The 13,877-nt window shown below is 43.5% G+C and overlaps 1 protein-coding gene across 1 annotated transcript in view; it reads right to left on the minus strand.

Moving 5' to 3' along the window:
* The window catches only part of plxnc1 (plexin C1), a gene marked incomplete at its 5' end in the record, with an annotated part of 113,647 nt that extends 103,425 nt beyond the window's left edge, over positions 1 to 10,222 (minus strand). The window contains 3 exons of the mRNA XM_083653339.1: positions 597 to 1,247; positions 4,361 to 4,588; positions 10,052 to 10,222. Of these exons, the coding sequence (XP_083509465.1) occupies positions 597 to 1,247; positions 4,361 to 4,588; positions 10,052 to 10,222 (1,050 nt within the window). The remainder of the gene's footprint in view (positions 1 to 596; positions 1,248 to 4,360; positions 4,589 to 10,051) is intronic.
* Positions 10,223 to 13,877: the final 3,655 nt, after the last annotated feature.

Below are 13,877 nucleotides of genomic sequence, written 5' to 3' on the forward strand. Positions count from 1 at the left end.
AATGTTGCATTGTCTCCCCTGATTCTAAGTATAGTCAAATCGCTTGGTTTGAGCAAGTAAAACAATTTTTATAAGCATTTTAAGCAAGGTTTATGGAAAAATTAATGGCAGATGAAATCCCATGAAGAGGGAGAGGGGGTGACTTTGGCACCCCTTTGGCACTCAGACCTGAGCCTACTAAATATTTAATGAACCACTCATGATTGTCAAAACTGTTTTTTATTTTCGAAAATGTCAATGTCATGTAACATGTTCTTTACTTCAGTGGTGCAATGCTTGTTTGAGCTAAAAATCCACAGCAGAAGCTTTTTATATTAATTAATAAAGCCGTAGACTTAGAATCAGGGGAGACAATGCAACATTTCACTCACAAAAAAAAAAAAAAAAAAAAAAAAAAAAAAAAAAATTACATTTTTTTATTTATTTTCGAAATTCGAATTAAATTCGAATTTGGCCAGCGAATTTCGAATAGTGTTTTTGCTAGAAATGCCCATCCCTAAAAAATAACACTACGGTTAAGAGGAAAAATATGTATTTTTGATTTTGTGGTGAACTGTCCCTTTAAGGTTCATGCTTTGCAGAGTGCTGCTACCCACCTTGTCCTTGTTAGGGTTAGGGTTACAGTTACTAGTGATGCAGAAGTCTGGATCCACATAGGTCCGTTGAGTCCAGTTCGGGCTGATGTCAAACACGGCCAGCACCGTGTTGGTTGGGTCTCCGTCCACGCTGAACACACCGGCCCAGAGAACTGGCGAGTCACCTGGGATGACCGAGGAGGCCAGGAGCCTGCTGCGCCCTGCGCCTCCAGCATTACCTCCAGGAGACAGCTGGAGAGACGCACCACGCATGGACGCAAAGGTCTGGGTCTTACTCTCTTTGCTCTCCAGCCAAAGCAGGCGGACTTTACTTGTGGGCAAGTTGGAGAATAGATAGATGGTTGAACTGATCTGAAACCCGTCCACAAACTCCACATCGCCCTTACGTGTGATCCTGGGGTAAGAAGAATGTCCCACGTCATTGCTTGAGAATATGCCTTGCCTGTCCTCCCTGTATTTAGTATCTTGCAGTCTGGCCACCCACTCTTCAGGAAAACATTTCTCCTCTGCAGTTGTGTCTCCGTCCTTCTGGATGGCAGTCAGGATGTACGTCTCGGTCCGAGTCGGACTCTCCTGCACCTGCACCAGGAAGCCCACAGACGCACTGCGGCGCCTCAGTGACCCCACCTGGAAGTTCTCATCGTGCTTCACCTAGGACAGAAGCGAAGAAGTACTCTTTTTTTAGTCTTTTATTAAGTAAAAGTAGAAATACCACAGTATAAAATACTCTGTTACAAGTAAAAGTCCTGCATTCAGTAAAAGTACAAAAGTAGTAGCATCAAAATGTACTGATACAGTCACTCATCACATCCTTTTAAACGGGTTAAATCAATTAGTGGATATCTCCTGGTCTGCCTTCGATTGGTTCTCCACATATGTTGCTAATAGGAGTCTCTCTCTGTTGGTCAGTTCAGGTCAGACATCACTCCTCTATCTTATTGTGTCTCACAGGGCTCGGTCCTAGGACCTATACTGTTCTTTTTATATTCCTGCCTCTTGGACAGATTATGATTAGCTGTTATAACGGCTTTTCTTAAATCATTTTTATGCCGATGATATCCAGCAGGATTTTTCTTTTAAACCTGTCGAGAGCAGTACATTATCTATTTTCAATGAATGTTTTTGGATGCCATTAACTCATTGAGTGCCAATGACGTCGAACGACGTCAAATCAAATAGTAACGTAGAGTGCCAATGACGTCTAAAGACGTCAAATGCGTTTTTTGACGGTGGGACATGGATCAAAGCCTCATGCATCTCCTGTAAAAATATTGGAGCTATTGAAGGTGTATAACCTATTTTACGGACCCATTAGGTGGCGACAGTGCTCTCCAGATTAGAGAAAGTTGAGGAAAAACAGCAGAAAAAGCCGTGATGAAAGAGAAACCGATGCATGAGCCAGAGCGGCACAGATTGCTCTGGCTGGAGCTAACGTTAGCTGCGAACAGCAGCCAATCCGCTCCCACAACTGAGCCCCTCTGTCTCTGCTGCGATAGTTTCTCCACACGATTAGCCGCCAGAAAAGAAAACCAAAGCCAAACCCTTCTCGTGAGAATGGATTGGCTTTTCGGTGTCGCGCTGGGAGCCGGCGCACAAGGCGCAGCGCTCCGAAAATAGACTGGGTGCAGCGCACTTTGAAACGCGCAGCAGAAAGCCTAGAATCGGACGCAGCTTCATCCCAGCTCACAACCGAAACCCCAGAAACGCAGACGAACTCAGCGAGCCCGATCCAGACTCCCCCGACGAGCGGCCGCCATCCGAACGTGGATCCGCAGGCAGCAGAGCCTGCCATAGCAGGCAGCAGAGACTCGCCTGACACACGCAGCAGAGCGAGCAGAGCCACCAGAGACACTCCCACGGAGGAGGAGTTTGGAGTTGAGGGGGGTGGGGGTGCTGTTTTATTGAAGGAAATTACTGTTCAGATGTTTCAGGTCAGAAAATATTAGCTTCAGAGTCAGTGATTTGCTTGAAATGCTTCATTTCACAAAAGGCTCATTATCTCAGCTTCTAGATGGAAACGTCTGTTTTTGGTGAAATCAACCTATCTTCTCCGGCTGATAACTAAAGAACGGAAAATGATATCAATGAACTTTTTTTTGCTGATGATAGAAGAGAGTCTCATCGTTCTTTGGGCGTGTTCGGTGTTTACATAGTAATATCACACAATATTCTGTGGGCCTCGAGAAATCACTGAAAACGCTCTGAAACTCTGGCACTGGGAGCATCCGTTTTCCAAAAGTGGCTGGCACTCAATGAGTTAAGACCTGGATGGCTGATAACTTCCTTCAAGTAAATCCTGATAAGATGGAAGAAAGTGCATTGGTCCGTTAAGTGTCTGTGTGCATCAGAAAATGCGTAATGTACGTGTCATCTTTGATCAATCCTTGTCTTTCGACAATCCCGTCAGCCAGCTCTCATGTTTGTGCTTTTTCCAGCTGAGGAACATTGCCAAACTAAGATCAGTGTCCAAGGCTGAAATGGAGATGGTCATTGATGCTTTTATGTCTTCACACTTACTGTAGATTACTGCAATGCTGCTTTAACTTGTTTTAATAAAGCCTCTTTGGACCATCTCTAAACGGTCCAAAATGCAGCTGCTCAGCTTTTAACTGGTAAAAACAAGCGATCCCATATTATGCCAATTTTATCTGCTCTGCTTCCTATTCAATTTCAGATCCATTTTAAAGCTTTAGTTTTAGAATAAAGAAATGATGACTGCACACTTCTCTCTTGCAGTTAAAATATATTTAATTAGATTACACCAACATGTTTCAGCTACTGCCTTCTTCAGAGTGCAGAGTCAAACTGAACTGTTGTCGAACAGTACATTGACAAACTTTTCAAGGACAAAAACAAAGTTTAAATATAGCCGCAAGCGGCAATACCAGGGGTTCAAGCCTATTGCCCCCGAAGGGGCTTGAATATCTGTATCTTGAATATCTGTATCTTGAATATCTGTATCTGTCACCCTGGTCAGCAGTTGACCTGGGCAAATGTCATGCAATTGCTTGACTGTGATCTCATCAGCCTCCTAGGGACATTAGGGGGCAGTGATGTCATCAGTGATGTGACATATTGATGACATCATCACTAGTGTCACAATACTGAGTGACATCATTAGGGAGCAATGGCTTCCCAAGCAGGGACATCTCAATATAGCTGGATGTCACTATTGATGATATCACAATGTATGATGATGTCATATACCTTATGTTAATGAAGTCATAGAGACTGATGATGTCATCTATATGTGACATCACTGATGACATCGCATTAGCACTGATGATAATTTATGCTAATGAAGTCATAGAGACTGATGATGTCATCAATATGTGACATCACTGATGACATCACTGCTCCCTAATGATGTAGTAATGATGTAGTCACCTGTCACCTTTAGGTCAGGTGTCACATATTGATGATATCATCAGTCTCTATGACTCTATAACTAGAAATCTCACGCAGCGCATGAGATTTATTGAGATAGTTATTGATGCAATAATGTGTAAGCATCACTTTAATGTTGCAGTTGGAAAAGGTGGGGCTGATTTCCACTAATTTATATACTGTAGTTTACAGTAATCTATACTGTAATAATAAATCACAATTTATTAGTTGATGATATTTTGTAATCTGAATCTACAAAGTAACTACAGTAGAAGCCTAACTTAAGTTATCAAATAAAAGTATTGGAGTAAAAAGTAAAATATTTCCCTCTGAAATGTTCTTTGAGTAAATGTACTTAGTTACTTTGCACCTCTGACCTTGGAGATGTTGGCCAGGTCCAGCAGCTCACAGTAGCCGCACTCAGTGACACCACAGCTGATCAGAGTGCCGTTCTCCTGAAAGGGCAGCAGTATGTTGACGCTGAACGTGGCGTTCCCCTCCTCTGATCCAGAAACCCTCTGGAAGCGGCCATTCCCCAGGTCCTGCCCCCCCTCCACCGTGCCCCTCTGGGTCAGATTGTGGACTGGAGCCAGGCTGCGGGTCAGCTGGAAAGGCAAGACAAGAAAAGTTTATTCATATAGCCAACCAGCAGAAAAACGACAGCACAATAAAACATCATTGTATGTTTTTGCAATCCACGCATACGTAGAATATCAACGTTTGAACCAAAAACACTTCGCATATGTTTCTAGATACGTGTATATCAGCGTTATAGAGTCTGCTATTGAAATAGTGTGGTGGTCAGGGTGGACACTTGTCTTTCACACCATGAGCCATGCCTGTGTCCCAGCAAGTTCAAACTCTCCATTGAAAGCGTAAGTCACATTTAACATTTTTGTTATTCAACCCTAACGTTAACCAAGTTGTTTGACTTGCCTAAACATAACCAAAGTAAATTGGGTCCATAGGTTCATAGAGTATTTTAATTACAAATAAAGTAAATTACACCGATTGACCTGACAGTGGCGCTATAACAGCCATCTTTACGTTTTGGTCCATAACTTTGTAGCTTCTACAATCTAAATTTATTTTCCCCAGGTTTCCTTGGCTTGTCCCACTTTTACTCATTGCTGTGATCTAACAAATTACACTTATTGACCTGATGGTGGCACTATAACAGCCCCCTTACGTTTTGGTCCATAACTTTTGATCTGAAGCGTCTACAATCAAAATTATTTTTCTCCTGGATTCCTTGGCTCCTCCCACTTCTACTCCCATAGGCCCGCCCATAACTACTTAGTCCACCCTAGCAACCATCTACAAACGCCCTAGCAACCAGCCGGAAACACCCTAGCAACCAGTTACTACACCCTTGCAACCACAAAGAGACATCCTAGCTACACATTGCCGATTGGTGCTGCATGGGCAGGGGCGTTGCAAGGGGGTGGTGCACGGCGAGGACAGTAAGCACAATTACATTTTCGTTAGGAAATTTAGCATACCGGTATTCTAGTTTGTGGTTAATGTTGGAAAGGCAGCAAGACTTTCAAATTAACTGCCGGTTTCTTTCAAATTTAGGTTGAGATTGTAGGCTACTGTACGTATCCTTGGTTTGCAGACACTTAGGGCCCTATTTTCGCAATGGCGGTAATTTTGCGTTAGCGCCTGTTTTGCGCTGGAATAGCGCCGCGCAAAGCCCTAATTGTGGGCGCGTTGGCCCGCTGCGCTTCACGTCATCTCGGCACAAACCTCCATATAGGCGTGTTTATGCCAAAACTATTCACAAGTGTGAGATCACTCCCCTTAAAAGCCACAGCGACACCGCCATCACGTCTGTGACAGCAGCTTCTTTCTTGCCGAGTGCAAGCAGAGTGACAGAGTGAGAGAGAGGGAGAGAACGAGAGGGAAGAGAACAAGAGAGGGAAGAGAGAGGGAGAGAAAAGAGAGAGAGAGAGAGGAGAGAACGAGAGAGAGAGAGAGAGAGAGAGGAGAGAACGAGAGAGGGAAGAGAGATGGAGAGAATTGGAGGATGAACCAGTTCGGATTCGTAACGAAAATTGATGCTGATCCATTTGAAACACAAAGGGCTGCCGCGCAATTACGCAGTGAATATCCCCATGCTGCGCGTGCGCATGCTTTGCATATCCCCATGTCCCAAAGCGTGCGCTTACTGTAATTAGATGTTTGGTTCATATAGGCTATAACATAAGCCTACACATCTAAAAATATTTGTTTCTTTAAAAGGGTAGGAATGTGTGAGATTTTACTTCTAGCCTATTTCAATAGCCTGTGTCAGAATTGTCCAGTCTGGTTAAGCCAATTGAGTGCAGTCACGCCATTCGCGCTGTGGAGAAGCTGGTCTTGCATGCGTGCAATTGCAGGGAAAGAGGTTACTGTACTGGCCGGACAGGTGTTGTGCCAAAAATTGATTTGCATTTTGAATTGGATAGGCAGGCTGGATGGTGGGGGTGGGTCGGTGCCCTGGGTGTTTTGGGCCGGCCATGGGGCTCACAGGGTGGGGAGAGGCAGCGCTGTGTGCGGTCCCACTGAGCGAAATCAGTTTTGAAGAGTGTGTGCAGGCGCGAGGTGTTGCAGAGAATGTGCAGAGAATACTGTCTGCGCTCAGGCGTACGCCTGGCATAGTGGGGTTTTTTGCGCTAAGACCAGCTATTTGGTGGCATTAAAATTGAGAGCACCCAAGGCCATTTTTTCTAACACATTGCGCTGGAACGCCTATTTTGTCACGGTCAACGCCCAAACCTCTGTTTACGCTCCGAACATAGCGACGGTATCTTCGCTAGAGCGCAAAATGACACTTGCGGGAGGCAGATGATAGGCTAGAGGCCCATGGGCACGCCTGGGCCACGCCTATACCTGTGTCGCGCTTAGATCCCAGCGCAAAACTGGATGGTGGAGGCAGACGATAGCTTAAGACGCAGGGAAGATAGCAATAAGAGGCACGCAAACGGCAACGCAAACGATAGCGCCGTACGAAGATAGGGCCCTTAAAGTGCCAACGTTGTATTATGGCGACTGGTGTGATATAGCACATACAGCAACAAGGTGAAGGTGCTTTGCATAAAACATTAAAAGCAGTGAGACAGTGAAAAATGAATATAAAAGAACAAGCAAAATCCATTACATTTAAAGAATCAAAATCAAGCAAAATAGAAAGATATGTTTACCCCCTAAAGGAAACATAGAATTGTTACATTACTCTCACACACTGGTGACACTGTCAAATAAGATAATCACAACTCACAACAATCACAAGACAAAAAGACATGCCTAGGTCTTTATCCCTGATAAGAAGTATACCCTGCATTATAGAGAGGGGTAGCCTACATGCTGTGGTGGCATCTGAAAATGCAGTCTGAAAGAATCTATCTTTCTGTAACTTCTGCTAGGAAAGAGGAAACGTCTCCGTATTCACTGGTTAGTAGGCATGATTTGAAATATATTCAAAATAAAAGATTTGGGGCCCTATCGTTTGCGCACCTCTTATGCTATCTTCCCTGCGTCTTAAGCTATCGTCTGCCTCCACCATCCAGTTTTGCGCTGGAATCTAAGCGCAGACACGGGTGTAGGCGTGGCCCAGGCGTGTCTGTGCGCCTCTTAGCCTATCATCTGCCTCCTGCAAGTGTCATTTTACACTCTGGCGAAGATACCATCACCATGTTCCGAGCGTAAACACAGGTTTGGGCGTTGTCCGTGCCAAAATAGGCGTTTTGGCACAATGTGTTAGGAAAAATGGCCTTGGGTGCTCTCAATTTTAACGCCACATAATAGCAGGTCTTATCACACAAAAAATCCAGGAAATCCTTGCTTGGATACATTACGCAAAATGAGAATTTGTTTGTCATGGTTTTATTAGGCTACATATTTCTTGACCATACAGGTCTGTGGTGTTAGGTGTAGGCTATAACAGTAGATTACTTTTGAGAAAGTTGTGCCGTACAGTAGCCTCTTTCCCTGCAATTACACGCATGCAAGACCAGCTTCTCCACAGCGCGGATGGCGTGACCGCAGTCAATGGCTTAACCCGAGTGGACAATTCTGATATAGGCTATTGAAATAGGCTAGAATTAAAATCTCACACATCCCTGCCCTATTAAAGAAACAAATATGTTTAAATGTGTATGTTATAGCCTATATGAACTAAATTACTAATTACAGTAAGTGCACGCTTTGGGACATAATAACACCATGGGGATGTTCACTGCGTAACTGCTCGGCAGCCCTTTGGTGTGTTTCAAATGGATCATTCCATCAGCACCAATTTCCGTTAGTTTCTAATGGTTTATCTGAATCCGAACTGGTTCATCCTCCAATTCTCTCCCTCTCTCTCTCTCTCTCTCTCTCTCTCTCTCTCTCTCTCTCTCTCTCTCTCTCTCTCTCTCTCTCCCTCTCCCCATCTCTCTTTTCTCTCTCTCGCCCTCTCTCTTTCTCTCTCTCTCTCTCACTCTCTCTCTTTCTCCCTCCACTTGCCCACTCAGCAAGAAAGATGCTGCTGTCACAAACGTGACGCTGTGGGGGGTGGACATGATCTCACACGTGTGAATACTGTTTTGGGCATAAACACGGATATATGGAGGTTTGCACGAGATGACGCCAAGCGCAGCGGGCCGACACGCCCACAATTAGGGCCACAATTAGCACTATTCCAGCGCAAAATTACCGCCTTTGCGAGGATAGAGCCCTTGGCATCATCTGTGCATTATAGAGGGGGTTAGCCTACATATTTTGATACACAGCATGTCCAGTCTGGACTAGTAGCCTACCATTTGTGTGATGAAAAGTGCTATATGCAATAGGCTACATTCATATGGAATGACCTGCCATGTTCCCTAAAGAGCAGCTGGATCATGTGTCCCAGGAGGACACATGACGTATAGATGTGTCCTGGCTGGGACAACTCTTAAGCTCATCTTAACAAGTTCACACTCCTAACATTCTAAAATAGCATTTGAATCTAGCCCTAAGTATTTAATGGGAACATATTTAGATTAATCTAATATTGACCTAGAATATGAATTAAATTATAGGATAGTAGAAATTGTGTTATCATGCTGCAATGCTAGCATTACTTACGTCAGCATGCATTTTGAGCTGACCTAAGTGTTGTTAGGATCCTCCAGTCTACCCACAAGGCTTGGTCAGTGTTAAAAGTGGGGTTTTACTGTAGGTGTCAAAATGGCATAGCCTACATTCAGTTACACCCTTTGACAGCAAACAAACCCTACTTCTACTGTATTTGCAGTGAGCTATACAATGATTTAGGCTATACAATTATTGCTTTATTTTACTCCTGCTTATTCATAGCTGACATTCTACATCACACTTATTGCAGCCCTTATAATGTAGCCTAAATAGCTGTTAACTTGCTTTATAGCTACCTTTGATCGCAGTCCTTGATGTTTGTAGTAGCCTACATTTCCTTTCCCTTTGAAAATACATTACAACATATAGCCTACCAGAGTCATATTCCCTGTATGTCTACATTCTTGGCCAATGAAGCTGATTCTGATAATGTCAATTAGGCCTACATCAATGTGGCCCATATACTTTTATTCAGGCCCACCTGCAATTTAATTCCTTGCTATGCCACTGCCACGCTCCCGCGTCCGAGGCCAGGGGCACTTGCTGGGATGGGCTCTTCCTGTCCGGGACACTGTCAAGTAGCCACGTGAGGACCACCTTGAGGGGGTTCCAGGGGGTCCCCAGCAAACTGGTGATGACTTTGTTATTCACCAACACTAGAGAATAAGAACTGTTGTGATCGTTTCTACAGATCAGTCATGGAGTTCTGGACTAAACTATTGCCAGTAAAACAAAATCTCAGAGCAGGGTCAGCGAGACAAAATCTCAACCAAATGAGCCCCATCTGTGGCTCTAATGGTCCTTGACATGAAACAAGTTGAGAATCACTGGCCTAGATGATGTCTGCTGATGTTGACGTTTTTGTACTATGTCCATATGCCTGCTGCAAACCAAATTTCCTTCGGATATGAAGTTGAAGTTGAAGTTGAAGTTAGATACGATTGACCGAGAAGATGAAGTGATGTTACCTGGTAAAGCCTCTCCTCCGTGGCGACGTAAACAGAGTTGTTGGTGACGGCAAAGTGTCTGATGTTTCCGTCCAAAGTGACCGCGTGCCCCACCTCCTCCTCCTCCTCCCCCCCGCGGCACCGAGCCGGCTCCCCGCTGAGAGCCAGCAGCACACCGAGCAACAGCCTCATGGTGCGGGGTGGACGGGCCGTGTCGCTCCGCTCTGTCTCCACAGTAAAAGCGCACCAGTTAGAAAAAACAGTTCCTCTCATGCAAGTTTGAAGCTCTGCAAAAAACATCCATCCCCTATTACCCAGGGGCGGACTTAGTGATTTGGAGGCCCGCCTATAGGCAAAGGCAAGGATGATGGGGGCCCCCTGAATCCCAACCCTTTCCCTTTTTAACCTATCCTTTCTATAGGACGAATCAGCAACATCACAACCACCCAAAAATGCGGAACCCCACGGCAGGTAACTAGTAGTATGAGTTGTGCCAAACAAATGTTAATATCTCAAAAACTATAGACCAAATCAGCGGGGATGTTTACATTTACTTCCGGTTACCCCTGGGTCCACACATTATAATGGCAGTGAACGGCACAAACTGACGTGTTGAAGACAAAAACAGACAAAGAAGACAAAGATGGTTAGTTCGTGTTGTGTTGTTGTTTAATATCATTCATAACGACCCTTTCACTAACGTTAGTGGAGACCAGACTAGCTAATTTACCTGTTGGACCAGACCATACCAGAGTAGACTTGAAGCTAAATTAAATTAACGTGGTGTCAGTAGCTCTGTCTGTAACGAGTCTGCAAAAAAACAGCGAGTTTGACAGTTGTAAACAAACGTTATTAGCTAGCTAACACTACATAAAACAAACACAGAAGAAAGGCTAGATACGTCGGACAAGCATGTTTACCAACCGTTTGAACGTTTAAATTGAAAGTAGTCGGCCGAAAACAACGAGAGGGTTTGACAGCATTTATTTGACAACACGCACATTTAAACCTGCCGCCTTCCCCAAGTGGTACGCGGAAGTAATGTTGTTTACATTGTGACGTCACAGTGATTTGGTCTATACATCACATTGCTTATATTTTGACATTCTGACTGAGAGCAGAATTAGCTCAAGAGTTTGATGTATAATATATGCATGTTGTGTTAAAGTTGTGTGAACTGTCGCAGTTTTTTAAATGTAAACAGGGTCAGCCGGCTAGAGTCAGACACTCAAGCTCATGGTCCATAGGGTCCCATTGCCGTTTCCACCCAGTGACGCCGTTTGTTTACCAAAATGCAAAATGCTGCTTCGCTGATCCCTCGATTAGTCTACATTAGCTTCAGGCTGAGAAAAGTATGCATGTAAGGACTTTTTTTTTCAGAGTTGAGAAATGGCTACAGAGTCTTCAACTAATGCTTTTCTTCAACATGATTCTGCCAGATGTGTTGAGGCGATGGCACTTGTTCCTGATGGAAGAACATCGTTTTGTGTTGAATCGGAAAGTTGTCTACTATTGTAAAATAATAGTAGGCCTATTATCATGAAAAAGTATTTGTAAAAAAAAAAAAAGTACCCTCTCTGGCGCCCCTAACGGCTCAAGTGCCCCTAGCATTTGCCTAGTTCACCTAATGGACGGCACGCCACTGGAAGCAGGAGAGAAGATTCGAGATTCAAGATATTTATTGTCACTCCGGTTGAGTAGGCGACACCCGTGTGAAAGTCTTATGCTGGGGGGGGGGCTCCATTACAAGACATAGAGCTAAACGAAACTTTTGAACAAATTACATTTCCATTTCAATTAATTCTTTGTGTTCTGTCTTTATGGATAGTTTACTAATTTATGTCATGGCAACTCGTTATTTTGTGTATTTGAGTCCCAGAGAGAGACCAAATATATATTTTGGCTCCCAACATGAAAACATTTGAGAAGATGATGAGGGTAATGTGCTCCATCTAGTGGACACATAGCAGAACTACATCAGCTCCTTTGACAGACTGTTAAAACAGTGTCTTCTCTCTCAGTGTCTCCTCTACAGGTGAAGGTGGAAGGTGTCTATGACTGACCTGGCTGTGAGGTCATCAACGATCCTACCAGGGAACATTATAAATGTGTGATAAATAGGCTAGCTCAGAATCACATTATCTTCTATAACAGAATAGCAGACCTTCCTGATACGATGATAAGGTTTTTCAAAATGTCTATTGGATGCTTGGAGATATAAATATTCGTTAGAGGAAATTACAAGATTTCTGTCTCACTGTCTGTTTCCCATTTCGGCCGCCCACTTTGCTGCAGCACTGCTGCACTGCCGTGGCAGTGTGTGTGTGTGTGTGTGTGTGGGGGGGGGGGGTGTTAGTCATTTAGTTTGGTCACTTTACTGCTCGGTTTGTTTCAAGGTACTTTATTTAAGCAGCATACAGATGAGTTCACATAATATAGTCAGGTTCACAAAGTCCTGATTGCAACCTTGGTTCAAAATCTTTGGAGAGTTTATAAACTATACATTTCTGGAAAGGTAAGAGAGCAACAACCCCCCCACCCCCCCTCCACACACACTCACACACTGCCACAGCAGTGCAGCAGTGACAGTGACAGTGGCAAAGTGGCTGTCCGAAATGGGAAACAGACAGTGAGACAGAAATCTTGTAATTTCCTCTAACAAATGAAGTTCTAACGGAGGTTCAACCAGGAAGACTATAAGACCTCTTCCTACCTTGCCACCGTTTTTCCACTTCCCTCTCTTCTGTCTGGCCCCTGTCCCTCCCACACTCTCCCTCCCTCCCCTCTGTTTCCATAATATATCTCTGATCATAGATAGAAGACACACCCTAACACACACACTCACACATACTTGCCTTTGCTACCACCCAGCAAACATTAGCTGCACGTAGATCATCGCCTTCCCTGTGACGTCCCGTCTGCCCCCAACGTCTGTTATACCTTCTAACAATAGGTAGTTTATATGCGATAAACTGTATACAAATCAGTTCCAAAATGATCCGATTACTTGACCCGAAGCTCCTCTACACCTGACTTTCTAGTAACAAATAAGACAAATCCATGGCTTTGGAACAATTTATTCATACAAACATGCCAACTTGAACACAGGACCAAAATAAAAGTAGAAAAAATAAATAAACACTCTAAATAACATCTGAAAAATAAAAATACGTGCATATAAAACAGACATAAACAATATAGATTTTGGTGGTAATATATATAATAATAATAATAATAATAATAATAATAATAATAATAATAATAATAATAATAATAATGGCTTTAATTTATATAGCACACTTTAAAATGTAAGACAAATCTCAAGGTGCTTTACAGTCTTCCATATTATACAATACATATACATTTGTTGTTATATGTACAGATATTACCAGCAAGATTAAGATTAGTAACATTATTACCGTATATATATGTATATGTATATATATATATATATATATATATATATATATATATATATACGGTATATATACGGTATATATATTGTAGCGATCCAGGTAATCCAGGTAATTACAGGTAATGTGGTGTTTCCGTGTTTAGCTAGGAACTGATGTGTGGGGGTTGTTCCTAGGGGGAAGTGTGTGTATGTGACCATGCTGGAGGAGGCATGGGCAGTCAAGCTGGGAGAGAGCGTTGACTGGACGTGTGTGTAGAGCTAGCAGCGAAGCTACCGCTGGGAGCTGATGTGAAGCCACGGAATAAAAGCCTGTACCAACTTCAAGTCTCCGGTTCCTTGGACGAATACCTGATTCGTTACAATATATATATATATATATATCGCAGTGGTTCTCAATTTTTTTTAACACGAAGGACCCCTAAACTGACAAAG

Source organism: Poromitra crassiceps (assembly GCF_964638095.1).
Source record: "Poromitra crassiceps genome assembly, chromosome: 2".
In the NCBI taxonomy this organism is placed as follows: Eukaryota; Metazoa; Chordata; class Actinopteri; order Beryciformes; family Melamphaidae; genus Poromitra; species Poromitra crassiceps.